Source organism: Nerophis lumbriciformis, linkage group LG37, assembly GCF_033978685.3.
Source record: "Nerophis lumbriciformis linkage group LG37, RoL_Nlum_v2.1, whole genome shotgun sequence".
NCBI lineage: Eukaryota > Metazoa > Chordata > Actinopteri > Syngnathiformes > Syngnathidae > Nerophis > Nerophis lumbriciformis.
In genome coordinates, this window is record NC_084584.2 from 11,357,323 (window position 1) to 11,377,346 (window position 20,024).

Consider the following 20,024-nt stretch of genomic DNA (forward strand, 5'->3'; position numbering starts at 1 on the left):
AAGTCACAACGTCCTAAAGAGTTCTAAAAAAGTTATGACAGACAAACTCAAAAAAACGGAATGGAATTTTAAAGTTTTTAACTCAATGGGACACCCAAAATGTACAAGAAAATGAAGCAAGTGGGATTTACAATATTAAATATGAACAATAATATTTACAACATTATCAGTACTGCCTAGTTTCTCTTGTTGTATTCTTATTTTTACTGTTATATTTGTATTCCTATTATTGCTTTTTATTTTCATTCTTATTGTTATATTTTCTATTTCATTTCCATTTATACCCCCATTATTTACTTTTTAAATTCCATCTCAATTCTGTACACTGCTGCTGGAATTGTAATTTTCCTGAGGGCACTCTCCTGAAGGAATCAATAAAATATTATCCATCAACATATGAACGTCGCTCCTCTTTTACTTCTCAGGCCAGCTCCCCGATGGACATCTTTTACAATCAAGCAAAACACACCAAAAATGTAACGAACAGCAAAATATGAATACATAGGGTAATAAACACCTACATTATGATATATTATCACAGTGGTTCTCAACCTTTTTTCAGTGATGTACCCCCTGTGAACATTGTTTTAATTCAAGTACCCCCTAATCAGAGCAAAGCATTTTTGGTTGAAAAAAAAGAGGTAAAGAAGTAAAATACAGCACTATGTCATCAGTTTCTGATTTATTAATTTGTATAACAGTGCAAAATATTGCTCATTTGTAGTGGACTTTCTTGAACTATTTGGAAAAAAAGATATAAAAATAACTAAAAACTTGTTGAAAAATAAAGACGTGATTCAATTATAAATAAAGATTTCTACACAGAAGTAATCATCAACTTAAAATGCCCTCTTTGGGGATTGTAATAGAGATTGTCGGAGGCAGATATTTACATATATCCGAATTTAAGTGTTACTTCTTTTATTTCATAGTCATATTTGAAAACAGCTCATGTTTTTCCATTTGTTCTCTTTCTTTTTGTCTGCAAGTAAACTGTGTGTGTTAACCTTGAAGCTTTGGAATGTTAGAAAGAGTGATAATGGGCATTTGTTTTGGCTAGAGAGACATGACTGCCAGGGACTTAAGAGGGGAGAGGGTTTGGTCGGGGGGAGCAGACCATCTTAGCGGCGCAATTGAATGTTCTATGCTGGACTGGTCTCAATGTATATCTGCAAAGCTTTGCAAATATATTACAAAATACCTATTCTGTCTCTGGTGGTTTTTCAACTCAGCTTTAAGTGTCGTAAAGAGCTTGGGAGCGACTTGTGACTTGAATTCCCTGGGAGGAACAACTGGTCCAAAACGCAACAAGATCCATCTGGATTCATAAACATTTCTTCACAAAAAAAGAAAATTTTAACATCAATATTTATGGAACACGTCCACAAAAAATCTAGCTGTCAACACTGTATATTGCATTGTTGCATTTTTTGAGAAATCTGAGCTTCACTGAGTTTATGAACTTACATTCATATTTTGTTGAAGTATTATTCAATAAATATATTTATAAAGGATTATTGAATTGTTATTTTTAGAATATTTTTAAAAAATCTCACGTACCCCTTGGCATACCTTCAAGTACCCCCATTTGAGAACAACTGTATTATCACTTTTATGCAGAAATTTGTTGTAAAAATTACCTTCCGCATCTGTTCCTGACACATGCGTTTCGGGTTAGCTGCTCTGAAAATAAACCCTGCCCACTCTGGTTTGATTCCTGGTCTGAGCTGCTGTGACGTAGATTATTGTAATAACTCCTATAACACTCAAAAGCGCAGATTTCAACCATTGAAATTAGATGTGTCCGATAATATCGGCCAATAAATGTAAATGCTATACTGTGAGTGAGCATGAGCATTTAAAACGACATACCAAGATCTCCCAGTCATCCGACGACAGAGGCTCCACAAAGACTTGATGTACTGACGAGACCTGCTGACATGGTCTCAAGAAGCCCTGCAAAATGCAACTTTGTTGAGTACCTGGCAGCTCATTCAAAAGGACCAGACCCTTACTTCTTCTCCATCCCGCAGGCCCAGCTTCTCTCCCAGATGCCTGCAGATCTCCACACGATGGGCGTCACCGCTGGAGGAGGAGCTTCGGTTGAGAGTCCAGCTGAGGAACACTGGAGGTCCATGAGTGCTGGACAACTCCAAGGCTTGATTCTATGACACAAGTGCATTGTTTTTCACGGATTGGTGTCACTGCAGTAACTTATCTAACCAGTCAGCATAAGTAAGGGAACTACCACATACAAACACTATATTGCCAAAAGTATTTGGCAACCCATCCAAATGATGCCACAGGTGTATAAAATCAAGCACTCAGGCATGGAGACTGTTTCTACAAACATTTGTGAAAGAATGGGCCGCTCTCAGTGATTTCCAGCGTGGAACTGTCATAGGATGCCACCTGTGCAACAAATCCAGTCGTCAAATTTCCTCGCTCCTAAATATTCCAAATTCAACTTTATTATAAGAAAAGGGAAGAGTTTGGAAACAACAGCAACTCAGCCACCAAGTGGTAGGCCACATAAACTGACAGAGAGGTCAGCATAGTGCAAAGACTTTCTGCACAGTCAGTTGCTACGGAGCTCCAAACTTCATGTGACCTTCCAATTAGCCCACGTACAATACGCAGAGAGCTTCAAGGAATGGGTTTCCATGGCCGATCAGCTGTCTCTAAGCCAGGGGTAGGGAACCTGTGGCTCTTTTGATGACTGCATCTGGCTCTCAGATAGGGATGTCCCGATCCGATATTCGGATCGGATCGGCTGCCGATATTTGCCAAAAATTGCGTATAGGCAAGGCATGGGAAAATGCCGATCCAGATCCAGTTTTAAAAAAAATGTCGGTCCGTGTTTTCCAACGCACCGATTTAAATAATACATTCCACTTTTCTGCTGCTCCCATATTCCGTTCCGCATTTTCCAGCCCACCTTCAACACATCCACAGGTCTGTGAATTCTCACGCAGTTGCTTTTAGCTGCTGGCATTACACGACAGGCTCTTCTCACTCTTTCCTGTGTCTCCCTCTCACAGACAGCAAGCGCACCTTCTTACACACGTCACATACTGTCACGTCATACGTCACATACGTATACGTCCTCCCCGAGCAGAGAGATAGCAGCATGGCTAGCGTTAGCTGTGATGCTAGCGCAGCCGTGTGACCAACGCTCCCTCTAAGGTGCGCGCCTGTGCAATTGCGCACTGCTCAAACGTCCTCTGCGCATAGCAATTATATGCCACGCACAAAATTAAATAAAAAAATAAGCGCATAACAATTTTCGACACATGGACACGACAGAGAAAACAGTTTTCGTCATCATTGTTCAAATATTGTAAGGTGTGTCGAGACGCTTATCTCCATTCGGTGCCACACGTCCACACCATCAAAATGCCGAGGCAAAAATTTCCAGATCAACAGCGTATGAAAAAATTAGTGATATTTTTAGTTGTGATTTCCTTCTCTGCATGAAAGTTTAAAAGTAGCATATATTAATGCAGTATGAAGAAGAATGTTTTAATGTAGACATGCAAGCCTTGAAAGAACATTTTGAAAATCAAGACTACATTTCCTGCAAATGGGTGCATTTCTACCCTATATTTTAACTTTAGATTTATTCTCATATCAAACTCTTTTGGCTGTCTTTTTGACACTTACATCCGGCGCCCCCCTCCACACCCTGGATTATAAATAATGTAAATAATTCAATGTGATTATCTTGTGTGATGACTGTATTATGATGATAGTATATATCTGATAGTATATATCTGTATCATGAATCAATTTAAGTGGACCCCGACTTAAACAAGTTGAAAAACTTATTGGGGTGTTACCATTTAGTGGTCAATTGTACGAAATATGTACTTCACTGTGCAACCTACTAATAAAAGTCTCAATCAATCAATCAAAACACATAGAATCATCATACTGCTGTGATTATATGCATCAAGTGTTCATTCAAGGCTAAGGCAAAATATCGAGATATATATCGTGTATCGCAATATGGCCTTAAAATATCGCAATATTAAAAAAAGGCCATATCGCCCAGCCCTAGTTCAATGATGCCATTTCTGTTTGTCATGTATCATTTTGTCTATTTTGTGTTTATCCTTGAATAAACAGGTCAGTTTCTTGTTACCAACCATTGTGTATTATTCAAACTCCCCTAATTCAGCTGGCTAGTTGTTATCAAGAGCACTAAAACCCTTTTCAACATGATTCTGACAACTAAGTAGGCTAAATAACTTTAAACTTTAATACATGCTCGGATAGGCCAGTATCGGTATCGGATCGGAAATGCAAAAACAGTATCGGATCGGAAGTGCAAAAACCTGGATCAGGACATCCCTACTCTCAGATAAATCTTAGCTGGCATTGCTTAACACAATAAGTAATGAATAATTCAGCTGTTAATCACAGTGTTAAAAATAACGTTCAAAATATACAACATTCTCATGCATTTTAATCCATCCATCTGTTTTTTACCGCACCTGTTCAAGAAGTCGCATTAATGGTAAGAAGTATTTTATTTATCATTGGTTAGCTTCAGAATAACAATGTTATTAAAAAGAATAACAGACTTATTATACTCTAAAAATGTTGATCTTACTTAAAAATGCACGCATCTAGTTGTATTCAGTGTTAAAAAATATTATATTGCTCTCACGGAAATACATTTTAAAATATTTGGCTTTCATGGCTCTCTCAGCCAAAAAGGTTCCCGACCCCTGGTCTAAGGCATACATGACCAAGTCCAATGCAAAGCGTGGGATGCAGTGGTGTAAAGCACGTCTCCACTGGACTCTAGAGCAGTGAAGACGCGTTCACTGGAGTGATGAATCACGCTTTTCCATCTGGCAATCTGATGGACCAGTCTGTGTTTGGAGGAGGCAAGGAGAACGATACATTTCGGACTGCATTGTGCCGAGTGTGAAATTTGGTGGAGGAGGAATTATGGTGTGGGGTTGTTTTTCAAGAGTTGGGAACTAAAATATGTTGGACAATTCCATGCTCCCATCTAGGGATGTCCCGATCCAGGTTTTTGCACTTCCGATCCGATACCGATATTGTTTTTGCATTTCCGATCCGATACCGATACTGACCGATACCGATACTGACCGATACTGGCCTATCCGAGCATGTATTAAAGTTTAAAGTTATTTACCCTACTTAGTTGTCAGAATCATGTTGAAAAGAGTTTTAGTACTCTTGATAACAACTAGCCAGCTGAATTAGGGGAGTTTGAATAATACACAATGGTTGGTAACAAGAAACTGACCTGTTTATTCAAGGATAAACACAAAATAGACAAAATTATACATGACAAACAGAAATGGCATCATTGAACTAGGGCTGGGCGATATGGACTTTTTTTAATATTGCGATATTTTAAGGCCATATTGCGATACACAATATATATCTCGATATTTTGCCTCAGCCTTGAATGAACACTTGATGCATATAATCACAGCAGTATGATGATTCTATGTGTTTTGATTGATTGATTGAGACTTTTATTAGTAGGTTGCACAGTGAAGTACATATTCCGTACAATTGACCACTAAATGGTAACACCCCAATAAGTTTTTCAACTTGTTTAAGTCGGGGTCCACATAAATTGATTCATGATACAGATATATACTATCAGATATATACTATCATCATAATACAGTCATCACACAAGATAATCACATTGAATTATTTACATTATTTATAATCCAGGGTGTGGAGGGGGGCGCCGGATGTAAGTGTCAAAAAGACAGCCAAAAGAGTTTGATATGAGAATAAATCTAAAGTTAAAATATAGGGTAGAAATGCACCCATTTGCAGGAAATGTAGTCTTGATTTTCAACATTTTCTTTCAAGGCTTGCATGTCTATATTAAAACATTCTTCTTCATACTGCATTAATATATGCTACTTTTAAACTTTCATGCAGAGAAGGAAATCACAACTAAAAAAATCACTAATTTTTTTCATACGGTGTTGATGTGGAAATTTTTGCCTCAGCATTTTGATGGTGAGGGCGTGTGGCACCGAATGGAGATAAGCGTCTCGACAGACGTCACAATATTTGAACAATGATGACGAAAACTGTTTTCTGTCGTGTCTGTGTGTCGAAAATTGTTATGCGCTTATTTTTTTATTACATTTTGTGCGTGGCAAAGATTTGCTATGCGCAGAGGACGCTTAAACAGTGCACAATTGCACAGGCGAGCGAGCACCTTAGAGGGAGCGTTGCTCGCACGGCTGCGCTTGCATCACAGCTAACGTTAGCCATGCTGCTACCTCTCTGCTCGGGGAGGACGTATACGTATGTGACGTATGACGTGACAGTATGTGACGTGTGTAAGAAGGTGCACTTGCTGTCTGTGAGAGGGAGACACAGGAAAGAGTGAGAACAGCCTGCCGTGTAATGCCAGCAGCTAAAAGCAACTGCTTGAGAATTCACAGACATGTGGATGTGTTGAAGGTGTGCTGGAAAATGCGGAACGGAAATTACGGAGCAGCAGAAAAGTGGAATGCATTATTTAAATCGGTGCGTTGGAAAACACGGACCAGAGTTTTTTTTAAAACTGGATCTGGATCGGCATTTTCCCATGCCTTGCCGATACGCAATTTTTGGCAAATATCGGCAGCCGATCCGATCCAAATATCGGATCGGGAAATCCCTACTCCCAACCTTGTGGGAACAATTTGGAGCGGGCCCCTTCCAACATGACTGTGCACCAGTGCACAAAAGCAAGGTCCATAAAGACGTGGATGACAGAGTCTGGTGTGGATGAACTTGACTGGCCTGCACAGAGTCCTGACCTGAACCCAATAGAACACCTTTGGGATGAATTAGAACGGAGACTGAGAGCCAGGCCATCAGTGTGTGACCTCGCCAATGCGCTTTTGGAAGAATGGTTGAAAATTACTATAAACACACTCCTTGTGGACAGCCTTCCCAGAAGAGTTGACGCTGTAATAGCTGTTAAAGGTCATATTGAACCCTATGGGTTAGGAATGGGTCATATGTGAGTCAAGGCAGGTGGCCAAATACTTTAGGCAATATAGTGTATGTTCACCAGATATTACAAATATAATATATGTTGATTCACTAATTACATGCTCGCACTGCCAAAACAGACCTGGAAATATAACAGTGACACTGCGTTGTTTTTAATAAATTGGCTAAAGTGGAACTTTAAGTAGAGTGACAAAACAAGTGTTTGTGGGTTGAAAGCAAGTGAAATGTTTTGCTAACTTTAGCTAGCTCGTCACGACGGCTAACCCAAGCGAGCTTACCTCGTTCAGGGAAAGGTGGGAAATGAACTTCGACGAAAGATGAAGGAAGCAGTTTTTCGTGTTGTTAAACACAATTGTAACGGGTTGAATGCCGCGACTGCTAAACATATTTGGCTCCCATTGGACTTGTGTACGTCGATATTGTTGCTACATGTGTCACAAACTCGGAGTCAATCGATGTTCTCTGACAGCGATTTGCTAAACGGATGCGCCGTTTGCTTGCTTTTCAAAATACAATTAAAATAAGCTTAGAGTACGCATCACCGCCGCAATTCGGAAGCAAGTAGCTTTTATTTTGAAAGGCAAACAACGAGGAAAGAGTTTTAAGAAACATGGCGGGGAAAGTAAACAAACTGTCGTTCGAACGCTGCAAACTGGAATAAAACAGCGACCAACAAGTCAATAAGCAAAATGTTCTTTCTGTAAAAATATTTGTAAAACATCAGGCAATAGCTGCAATAAATGTCATCTCAATTAAATGGTTGTAATACGTGGAGTGAGTGGAATGGAATGGAGTGAAATACTGCCAGAACTCCACAAACACACATTCATGTTTTTACTCACGCCCAACTTCAATTAAAAACTGTTTGCAAGTGAAGAAAAAACTTTTTTTCTGCAAGTAAAAACAATTCGCAAGATTAAAAAAAAAATTCAATGGAAAAAAAAAGATTCAATATTAAAAAAACAATGTCCTACATGTAAAAAATACATTCGTAAGTACATAAAAAATTCTGCAAATAAAAAAACAATTCGCAAGTTAAAAAAAAAAAATTCTCAGTTAAAACTTTTGGCATTAATATTCCACTCTTTACAAGCGGTAGGAAATGGATGGATGGATGGACTTCTTTTAGACCATTTGCAGAATTTTTTTTTTATACTTGCAAATCGTTTTTTAATTGAATACTTTTTTTTACTTGCGAATCTTTTTTTTTAATTGAATAAAATATACATATACATATAAATATATAACTATATACACATACATATATTTATACAGATACACACAAATATATACACACATACAGTATATACAGGTAAAAGCCAGTAAATTAGAATATTTTGAAAAACTTGATTTATTTCAGTAATTGCATTCAAAAGGTGTAACTTGTACATTATATTTATTCATTGCACACAGACTGATGCATTCAAATGTTTATTTCATTTAATTTTGATGACTTGAAGTGGCAACAAATGAAAATCCAAAATTCCGTGTGTCACAAAATTAGAATATTACTTAAGGCTAATACAAAAAAGGGATTTTTAGAAATGTTGGCCAACTGAAAAGTATGAAAATGAAAAATATGAGCATGTACAATACTCAATACTTGGTTGGAGCTCCTTTTGCCTCAATTACTGCGTTAATGCGGCGTGGCATGGAGTCGATGAGTTTCTGGCACTGCTCAGGTGTTATGAGAGCCCAGGTTGCTCTGATAGTGGCCTTCAACTCTTCTGCGTTTTTGGGTCTGGCATTCTGCATCTTCCTTTTCACAATACCCCACAGATTTTCTATGGGGCTAAGGTCAGGGGAGTTGGCGGGCCAATTTAGAAGAGAAATACCATGGTCCGTAAACCAGGCACGGGTAGATTTTGCGCTGTGTGCAGGCGCCAAGTCCTGTTGGAACTTGAAATCTCCATCTCCATAGAGCAGGTCAGCAGCAGGAAGCATGAAGTGCTCTAAAACTTGCTGGTAGACGGCTGCGTTGACCCTGGATCTCAGGAAACAGAGTGGACCGACACCAGCAGATGACATGGCACCCCAAACCATCACTGATGGTGGAAACTTTACACTAGACTTCAGGCAACGTGGATCCTGTGCCTCTCCTGTCTTCCTCCAGACTCTGGGACCTCGATTTCCAAAGGAAATGCAAAATTTGCATGGTTGGGTGATGGTTTGGGGTGCCATGTCATCTGCTGGTGTCGGTCCACTCTGTTTCCTGAGATCCAGGGTCAACGCAGCCGTCTACCAGCAAGTTTTAGAGCACTTCATGCTTCCTGCTGCTGACCTGCTCTATGGAGATGGAGATTTCAAGTTCCAACAGGACTTGGCGCCTGCACACAGCACAAAATCTACCCGTGCCTGGTTTACGGACCATGGTATTTCTGTTCTAAATTGGCCCGCCAACTCCCCTGACCTTAGCCCCATAGAAAATCTGTGGGGTATTGTGAAAAGGAAGATGCAGAATGCCAGACCCAAAAACGCAGAAGAGTTGAAGGCCACTATCAGAGCAACCTGGGCTCTCATAATAACACCTGAGCAGTGCCAGAAACTCATCGACTCCATGCCACGCCGCATTAACGCAGTAATTGAGGCAAAAGGAGCTCCAACCAAGTATTGAGTATTGTACATGCTCATATTTTTCATTTTCATACTTTTCAGTTGGCCAACATTTCTAAAAATCCCTTTTTTGTATTAGCCTTAAGTAATATTCTAATTTTGTGACACACGGAATTTTGGATTTTCATTTGTTGCCACTTCAAATCATCAAAATTAAATGAAATAAACATTTGAATGCATCAGTCTGTGTGCAATGAATAAATATAATGTACAAGTTACACCTTTTGAATGCAATTACTGAAATAAATCAAGTTTTTCAAAATATTCTAATTTACTGGCTTTTACCTGTACACATGTACAGTATATACACATACATATATTTGTTTTTATATCTGTAAATAATTTTTCTTAATTGTGAAGTTTGCTTCTTTTATGAATTTATTATGGGTCTACTGAAAATGTGAGCAAATGTGCTGGGTCAAAAGTATACATACAGCAATGTTAATATTTGCTTACATGTCCCTTGGCAAGTTTCACTGCAATAAGGCACTTTTGGTAGCCATCCACAAGCTTCTGCTTGAATTTTTGACCACTCCTCTTGACTAAATTGGTGCACTTCAGCTAAATGTGTTGCTTTTCTGACATGGACTTGTTCCTTCAGCATTGTCCACACGTTTAAGTCAGGACTTTGGGAAGGTCATTCTAAAACCTTCATTCTAGCCTGATTTAGCCATTCCTTTACCACTTTTAACTATTTTTACTGGATACTTGTTTTTCACTTGTTGGGTGTGAGTAAAAACTTTTTTGTGTGTTTGTGGAATTTAGTCATTTCACTCCACGCAAATGACACCTAACATTATTTTGTTCAAAATAACCATTCGATGTTTCTTACACAACTTTTATTTCCACATTTAACCATACTAATTAAAAATTAAATAGTTGAGTGTGAAAGTCATCTCTGGTCTGACTTTTCCTGAAACACACGCTGCTCAAATTCTTCAATCCTCTAGACATTTGGGGAGAAAGAGAAGTGGAAGTGTTAGGAATGGTTGGCCTAAATCAAAGAGTTGCAGAATGAGCTGGTTGTTACCAAGGCGTTGGGAAGGCAGGTCCCAAAAGCCTCGAGCACTATGTTGAACTCTTTTACCGATTTCTCATAGTCGTCAAAAGACAGTTTGTCGTCGTTGTCGTGGTCCTGTGCGTGCACATGTTGTTAGCTCATACTTGCTGTGTTGTGTTGTGTTGTGTTGCTTCCCTCTCACCATCCTCTTGAGTGTGATCTCCACCAGGTCTTTGATCCCGTCAAAGGGGTCCTCCTCTCCATGCAGTCGCAGGCAGTTCCTGGTCATCAGCAGCATCTCCTCTCTGGAGATGTGTTCGTCGCCGCTCAGGTCGTACACACGGAAGCAGTCTGCGAGAAAAGGCGCCGTTAGCCCGGTAGCTAATTGGCTGCTAATTCTTTTTCAAACTCACATTTGATTTTCTCATCCAAGGACCCACGGAGGAAGACGCACAGGCCCTCCACCCACTCTTTGACGTTGATACAGCCGTCATTGTCTTTGTCAAATGACCTGAAGACTGGAAAACATAGTCCTCACATCAATAATGCACCAAAACAACAACTTTGGACAGTTTAAATCCTTCTTCACGGTCTCAAAGGTGCAACTCTATTACTTGCATTAAAACCTCTAAAGGCCTAGTGGCCACATGCGTGGACAGCACTTTTTAGCTCTTATTTCCAAAATTGTGTACACTACTGAATTGGGGTCTTATGGCCGCTTGTGTGGACACTTATACTGCCATCTGGTGGTGTCAGAAGAGTATAACATTCAATGGAATTCGGGAAAAAAAAAGTGTAAAAATAAGAATTAGCATGTCACTAAACATGAAGTACACGTTTGTGTACTTATGGACTAAGTACATCATATCAAAAGATGATTTTTAGTTTTTATTCTAATTAGGGTCCAATAAGCCCAAATAGCAAAGAGAAATTAAAAAAAAAAGCATGTAAACAAACAGCTTGGGCCTTAAGAGGTTTTAAGGCAGGGGTGCCAAAAACTTTTTCCACTGACAAATCAAAGGATGCGGCTGCCATTGTGATAGTGTTCGCCTTCAAAACCAGTACAATATATATACTTTTTCAAAGAACTAGACAATAGATGCAATTTCGGTATACATTTTGTTTGAGTGATGGCCAGATAGCGTCAAATAAAGTATGACAGCCAAAGTAGCTAAAAAAAATAAATAAAAAAAAGCTAGCATGCTAACAGTACGATGCCAACATGCTAACAATAGCATGCTTACAGTTAACAGTGAAATACTAAAATATAAACAAACTGAGTATACCTAATAAATTACCTAAAAAAAGCATACTAACAGTACTATGCCAACATGCTAACAATAGCATAATTACAGTTAACGTCAGTGAAATACTAAAATACTAAAATATACATACGTACATATATATACACACATATATATACATATATATATATATATATATATATATATACATATATATACATATATATATATATATATATATACATATATATATATATATATATACATATACATATATATATATATATATATACATATATATATATATATATATACATATATATATATATATACATATATATATATATATATATATATATATATACATACATATATACACATATATATACACACATACATATATATATATATATATATATATATATATATACATACATATATACACATATATATACACACATACATATATATATATATATATACACATATATATACACATACATATATATATATATATATACACATATATATACACATATATATATACATATATACACATATATATACACTAGAGATGCACGGTTTGCGGACACAACCGCGGAGTCCGCGGATAATTCGCGGGTCGGGCGGGTGACATGACGAAAAAAATAGATTGTAAATAGATTCGGGCGGTTGAACCAATTCGGAAATATATATACATAGTTAAATGTTGTTACCCACATAGGAAAAACGTATAGATTTTATCGGTCCTTTAGGTGGAGCTGATGGTGCATCACCGAAAAAGAAAAGGATTGACTTCACAGAATGGGAGGAGGATACACCTGTGCTTGTTGATGAAGTAGAGGATTATTCCTCTACAAACTTGCATCTCGACGGATCAGCAGAGGAAAATCTACTTTCCTTTTGGGGGAAACAAGGACAATCATTCCCACGACTACAACACCTTGCCAAGAGAATCCTATGCGTCCCAGCAACAAGTGGCGCAAGTGAGCGCAGCAGGGCGCATTTTAGAGGCCAGGCGCTCTCGCCTGAATCCTGGCACTGTAGATGCCATTTTATTCCTGCATAGTGCTAACAAAAAAAAAAGTAAGTAGACATACGGTTGGATATGTTAAACGAATTAGTCTACGTTACCTATAGGCTATACCAAATAAGCCCATGTCTAACCTATATTGAGTTCGGTCCGCTGAATAATTTTGATGGTTACGTGTTGTTTGGGCACAAATCCTTTTACCTTTATTTACTGTAAATGTACCTTTTATTTACCTTCTTTTACCTTTTATTACTTTTACCTTCTATATACCTTATTTTACCTTCTATTTATATTTTTACTTATTTTACCTTCTATATTCCTTCTTATACCTTCTATTTACATTCTAATGACCTTCTTTTATTTACTACCTTTACCTTCTTTTTAACTTTCCTTTTATTTACCTTGTTTTACATTTTATTCATTTATTTTACCTTCTAAACTCCTTTTAACATATATTCACTTTTTACCTTCTATTTAACTTTTTTGACCTTTTACTTACCTTCTATTTACCCCTCTATTTTACCTACTATTTCATTACTTTTACGTTTAATTTACCTTCTATTTAACTTATTTTTCACCTTTTATATCTCTCACGGCTGGCCTGAGAATGCCTCGAGATCCCCGGGAGGAGCTGGACGAGGTGGCTGGGGAGAGGGAAGTCTGGGCTTCCCTGCTTAGGCTGCTGCCCCCGCGACCCGACCTCGGATAAGCGGAAGATGGATGGATGGATGTTCCTTCTTTTATCTTTTATTTACCTTCTTTGACCATCTTTTACCTTCTATATTCCTTCTTTTAACTTGTATTCACTTTTTATCTTATATTTAACTACTTCTACCTTTTATTTACCCTTTTACCTACTAACTCACTACTTTTACCTTCTTTTTTACGTTTAATTTACCTTCTATTTAACCCATTTTTTACCTTCTATATTCCTTGTTTTATCTTTTATTTACCTTCTTTGACCGTCTTTTACCTTCTACATTCCTTCTTTAAACTTGTACTTCTTACTTTCTATTTAACTCATTGTACCTTTTATTTACCTTCTAATTAACTACTTTTACCTTTTGTTTTTCTTTTAGGTTTTATTTACATTCAGTTAAAATTCATTTTTAGCTTCTGTATTCCTTCTTTTACCTTCTTTGACCGTCTTTTACTTTCTATATTCCTTCTTTTAACTTGTATTCACTTTTTACCTTCTATTTAACTACTTTTACCTTTTTTTTTACCTTCTCTGACGTTTTATTTACTTTCTGTTTAACTCATTTTTACCTTCTATATGACTTATTTTACCTTTAATTTACAGTAAATTCACCATTGACCTTTTATTTGCTTCTTACCTTTTATACATATTTTTTACTTTTTATATTACCTGTACCTTTTGTTTACTTCCTAATTACCTTCTTGTATCTTTTATTTACTACTTTTTCCGTTTATTGAAATGTTTTAAATCTTTTATTCATCTTTTTGACCTTTTACTTATTTTACCTTCTTTTATTCCTTCTTTTACTTTTATTTACCTTCTGATACCTTCCAATTACTTGTGTTCATCTTCTTTTATCTTCAATTCACTTATCTTACCTTCCATTTACCTTCTTTGACTGTCTTACTTTGTTTTATCTTCTATTTTATTTTTTTTACCTTCTTTGACCATCCTTTATCTTGTTTTACCTTCTTTATTCCTCCTTTTAACTTTTATTCACTTCTTACCTTCTATTTAGCTTCTTTTACCTTTTACTTACCTTATATTTACCTTCTATTTAACTACGTTTACCTTCTTTTACGTTTTATTTACCTTCTGTTTAACTCATTTTACCCTCTATATTCCTTCTTTTACCTTTTATTTACCGTAAATTCACTATTTAATTTATTTTACCTTTTATTTGCTTCTTTTACCTTTTATACGTCTTCTTTTTTTTTATGATCTACTTTTTTTTTTACTTTCTATATTCCCTGTTTTACCTTTTATTTTCTTCCCAATTACCTTCTTGTACCTTTTTTTTTCTACTTTAACCGTCCATTGAACTTTTTAAATCTTCTATTCATCTTTTACTTATTTTATTCCTTCTTTTACTTTTATTTACTTTCTAGAACCTTTTCAACCTTTTATTTAACTTCTTTGACAATCTTTTACCTTGTATATTCCTTTTTTTACCTTTTATTTACCTACTATATTCATTTTTTTTACATTTTATTTACCTTATTTTATCTTCAATTTTACCTTCTTTGACCATCTTTTACCTTCTAAATTCCTTGTTTTATCTTTATTTACTTTCTTTTAGCTTCCAATTAACGTCTTATACCTTTCAATTACTTTATATTTACCTTCTTTGACATTTTACTTTATATTTACCTTTTTACCTTCTATTGAACTTCTTTTACCTTTTATGTACCTTATATTCACCTTATTTTACATTTGATTTACCTTCTATTTAACTTATTTTACTGTAAATGCACCTTTCATTTACCTTATTTTACCTTTTATTACTTGTACCTTCTATTTACCTTCTATCTTTTTTGACCTTTTACTTCTTTTACCTTCTATATTCCTTCTTATGCCTTTTATTTACATTCTAATACTTTCTTTTATTTACTACCATTACCTTCCATTCAACTTTCACTTACTTGTGTTCACCTTCTTTTAACTTCAATTCGCTTCTCTTACCTTCCATTTACCTTTTGCTTTCTTTGACTTTCCATTCAACTTGTTTGACCTTCTTTTATGCGGTAGAGATTTCATAAATGAGGAGGAGTTACACTCAATAAGCGATTAATCAAAGCAAGAGAATTCAAATGTAAGTGGAATTATTGGATGAATCCAATTGAAAGGAGAAGGGTAAACAATGTCATACAAATGCCAATAGTTACAGATAAGACTGTAATAAATACAGTTAAACAATTAAAAAAGAATAAAATAAGTTGACACAACATACTATCCATCGTACGGCCACACTAGCTGGCACCCGTTCCACGTAGACCTCACGTACCTCTCTCCATGATGGTGTCGTTGATGAGTCCAAAGTCGTTCTTCAGAATGCCTTTGAACTTTCTTTCGTCCAAGTTGTCGCTTTTCCCGGCGCTGTTGGGCTGGCCCAGCAAGGAGTGGAACTCCCGAATGAGGCACTCCACCTCCGTTTTGTTGACTTGACAGACAGGACAGGTTAGGTTAGCGCGCAGCAGCCGGCGAACACCGCAGGATACTCACAGTGGTCCACATTTTTGGAGATGGCCTTGGCGAGGTTCTGGATCAACCTCTTGGACATGTCTACAGGGGGCGACCTGGATGGGCCAGAGAGGCAGAGGGGAAGCGGAGTGGACGTGACGTGGCCTGAGCAAGCACCTGGCCAACAAGTCAAACAAACACACCACTTTTACCAAGACCAGCTTTCCAAAAACCACTTCACAAAAGTACTCATGGGGAAAACAGGGACATCATTTATTACTTATCCAAATCTTCCTAAAGTTAAAGAAATACCATTTTAAATTATTGATAACCTAATAACTAATATTATATAATTTGTCATACTTAAGTCAATTTATTAAGGTGAAACCTAAATTCTCACATTGTATTCATGATTTTAAATTATTATTTTGTTGGACACTGAATATTTTGCATTTGACTTTTGCCAATTCATTTTTTTGTAACACTAAATTAAGCTAACAATTTATTTAAATACAAACGTGTGAGCAAAATTTGTGTTTAAAAATTCAGTCTGCAAAAAATAGTGTGTGTAAAAATTGGTGTAAAAAATTCAGTGTGTAAAAGTTCAGCTGAAAAAAATTCAGTGTGAAAAAAAATGCGCTGTATAAAAAGTCAGTGTATAAAAATTCAATGTAAAAAATGTTCAGTGTATTGAAAAAATAGTGTATAAAAAGTCAGCATAAAAATTAATGTATAAAAAAATCTGTGTAAAAAAACTTCAGTGTATAAAAATGTTTTAAACATCAGATTATGCTGACAAATTCATGGAATCAAAATGTGAGCAAAATTTGTGTTTAAAAATTCAGTCTGCAAAAAATATTGTGTGTAAAAATTGGTGTAAAAAAATTCAGTGTGTAAAAATTCAGCTGAAAAAAAATTCAGTGTAAAAATAATTATTTGTACAAAGTCAGTGTATAAAAATTCAGCGTAAAAAACTTCAGTGTATTAAAAAAAATAGTGTATAAAAAGTCAGCATAAGAATTAATGTATAAAAAATCAGTGTAAAAATAATTAAGTGTGTAAAAAATATTTTTTAAACATCAAATTATGCTGACAAATTCATTGAATCAAAATGTGGGAGCAAAATTTGTGTTAAAAAATTCAGTGTGCAAAAATATTGTGTGTAAAAAATGAAATGTGTAAAAAAAATTAATTGTATAAAAAGTCAGTGTATAAAAAGTCAGAGTAAAAAATGTTTAGTGTAAAAAAACTTCAGTGTATTAAAAAAATAGTGTATAAAAAGTCAGCATAAAAATCAATGTATAAAAAAATCTGTGTAAAAAACTTCAGTGTATAAAAATGTTTTTAAACATCAGATTATGCTGACAAATTCATGGAATCAAAATGTGTGGGCAAAAGGTGTGTTAAAAAATTCAGTGTGCAAAACTATTGTGTGTAAAAATTAGTGTAAAAAATTCAGCTGGAAAAAAAAATTCGGTGTAAAAAAAATTAATTGTATAAAGTCAGTGTATAAAAATTCAGCGTAAAAAAATGTCAGTGTAAAAAACTTCAGTGTATTAAAAAAATAGTGTATAAAAAGTCAACATAAAACTCAATGTAAAAAAATCTGTGTAAAAAAATTCAGTGTAAAAAATATTTTTTAAACATCAAATTATGCTGACAAATTCATTGAATCAAAATGTGTGAGCTAAATGTGTTTAAAAATTCAGTCTGCAAAAAATATTGTGTGTAAAAATTGGTGTAAAAAATTCAATGTGTAAAAAAAATTCAGTGTAAAAAATGTTTATTTTATAAAAAGTCTGTGTATAAAAATTCAGCGTAAAAAATGTTCAGTGTAAAAAAACTTCAGTGTATTAAAAAAATAGTGTATAAAAAGTCAGCATAAGAATCAATGTATAAAAAATCTGTGTAAAAAATATTTTTTAAACATCAAATTATGCTGACAAATTAATTGAATCAAAATGTGTGAGCAAAATGTGTGTTTAAATATTCAGTGTGCAAAAAATATTGCGTGTAAAAACTGGTGTAAAAAATTCAGCTGAAAAAAAAATTCTGTGTAAAAAAAATTAATTGTATAAAGTCAGTGTTAAAAATTCAGCATAAAATTCAGTGTATAAATATTCAGTGGGTAAAAATTTTTTTTTAAACATCAAATTATGCTGACAAATTCATTGAATGAAAATGTGTGAGCAAAATTTCTGTTTAAAAATTCAGTGTAAAAATTCAGCTGAAATTAAAATTCTGTGTAAAAAAAAATTGTATTAAGGAGTCAGTGTAAAAAAAAGTCAGTGTATAAAAACAAATTGTGAACAAAAAGTCAATCAAACCTGTGTAAAAAAACTTCAGTGTTTAAAAATTCAGTGTGTAAAAAATATTTTTAAACATCAAATTATACTGACAAATTCATTGAATCAAAAGGTGTGAGTAAAATTTCTGTTTAAAAATTCAGTGTAAAAATTCAGCTGAAATTAAAATTCTGTGTAAAAAAAAATTGTATAAAGGAGTCAGTGTAAAAAAAAGTCAGTGTATAAAAACAAATTGTGAACAAAAAGTCAATCAAACCTGTGTAAAAAAACTTCAGTGTTTAAAAATTCAGTGTGTAAAAAATATTTTTAAACATCAAATTATACTGACAAATTCATTGAATCAAAAGGTGTGAGTAAAATTTGTGTTTAAAAATTCAGTGTGTAAAAATTCAGTGTCTAAAATGTCAGCGTAAAAAAAAGTGTATAAAAAGTCAGAGTAAAAACAAGTCATTGTAAAATAAAATCAATGCATAAAAATTCTGTGTAAAGAAAATAAGTGTATAAAAATTCAGTGTTACATTGAATTATGCTGACAATTTAATTGAATAAAAATGTGTCAGCAAAATTTGTGTTTAAATATTCAGGTTCCAAAAAAAATGTATGTATAAAATTCAGTGTACAAAAATTAAGTATATAAAATTTTAGTGTACAAAAAAATTCAGTTGCGTCAGTCTTAATTTACTGGAAGTGAGTGTTGAGTTTTGAAGCAACAAATATTCATGCACTGAATTTTAAAAGACTGTATTCTAACAAACTCATTTTTTAAACACAAATGTTAACTTATTCAATGAAATTGTCAGCAGAATTTGGAAAAATAAAACAATAAGTTACAAAATAAGTTTTTGTAATAGACACAAATGAACCTCCATACATTGTGAATATATATTATTTGTCTGTTCAATTAAAGTAAATGATGAATAAAAATCCACGATACCTGACTGAGTACCGTCATCGTTCCGCCTTTACATCCACCGGGTCCACACCTGCCCATCAACTGGCTGCCTTGTTACCATGGTAACCAAGGTGGGGGCGGTGTGAGCACCGGAAGAAGCTGGTCCCGCCCCTTCTCGCTGTCAAATATTGTGATGTATTAAATAAACTTGATGTGAAAACAAAAGTGCTATATTGTGTCGCAGAGCTTACCGGAGGGGGAAACCGGGAGTGTGGCCGCGTCTCGTCGCGCCGTCCCGACAGGGCTTTGGTGACGTCATCGACACGTCTGTTGCGTCGTGCGAGTGAGCTTTAGTTCACAACGATCTGGCGGGAGTTTGGAGTCCATCCGTGTCGCCGCCCGGCGCCTTGTTGACGGAAGTCGTGCCGCCCTGGAACGTCCGCTCTGGCGCATGCGCGCTACGGCAACCCTCAGCAGGTAGACCACGTGTGTGAACAACGCATACATTCGGACATCGGAAGTCCAATACAGTTCGATATCACTCCGCGTGTGTCTTGTACGAAGAAAACTAGTTACATTATTTGAAGACAACAACAATATGGGTGGGCGGAGCTATTCAACTATCGATAGTGTTGATACTAAGGGCATCGATATTGATTCGATACCATGATCTTTCATTTCTCATCTGATGATTTTTTTACTGCATTTTTTTTGTTGGAATTTGTTATAATTAGGGATGTCCGATAATGGCTTTTTGCC

At 35.5% G+C, this 20,024-nt stretch overlaps 1 protein-coding gene across 4 annotated transcripts in view; it reads right to left on the reverse strand.

Moving 5' to 3' along the window:
- pex1 (peroxisomal biogenesis factor 1) overlaps positions 1-20,024 on the reverse strand; it is a 71,377-nt gene extending 51,353 nt beyond the window's left edge. For 3 of the 4 annotated variants that reach the window (XM_061931096.1, XM_061931097.1, XM_061931100.1), the window contains exons 1-8: positions 19,517-20,024; positions 19,308-19,443; positions 16,110-16,244; positions 15,892-16,047; positions 11,044-11,148; positions 10,833-10,981; positions 2,016-2,165; positions 1,873-1,956 (exon numbers count right to left, since the gene is read on the reverse strand). In XM_061931096.1, the coding sequence (XP_061787080.1) occupies positions 1,873-1,956; positions 2,016-2,165; positions 10,833-10,981; positions 11,044-11,148; positions 15,892-16,047; positions 16,110-16,167 (702 nt within the window). In that variant the 5' untranslated portion in view covers positions 16,168-16,244; positions 19,308-19,443; positions 19,517-20,024. Of the gene's footprint in view, positions 1-1,872; positions 1,957-2,015; positions 2,166-7,295; positions 7,489-10,832; positions 10,982-11,043; positions 11,149-15,891; positions 16,048-16,109; positions 16,245-19,307; positions 19,444-19,516 lie in introns of those variants that run through there. The other variant, XM_061931098.1, reaches the window with a different exon arrangement.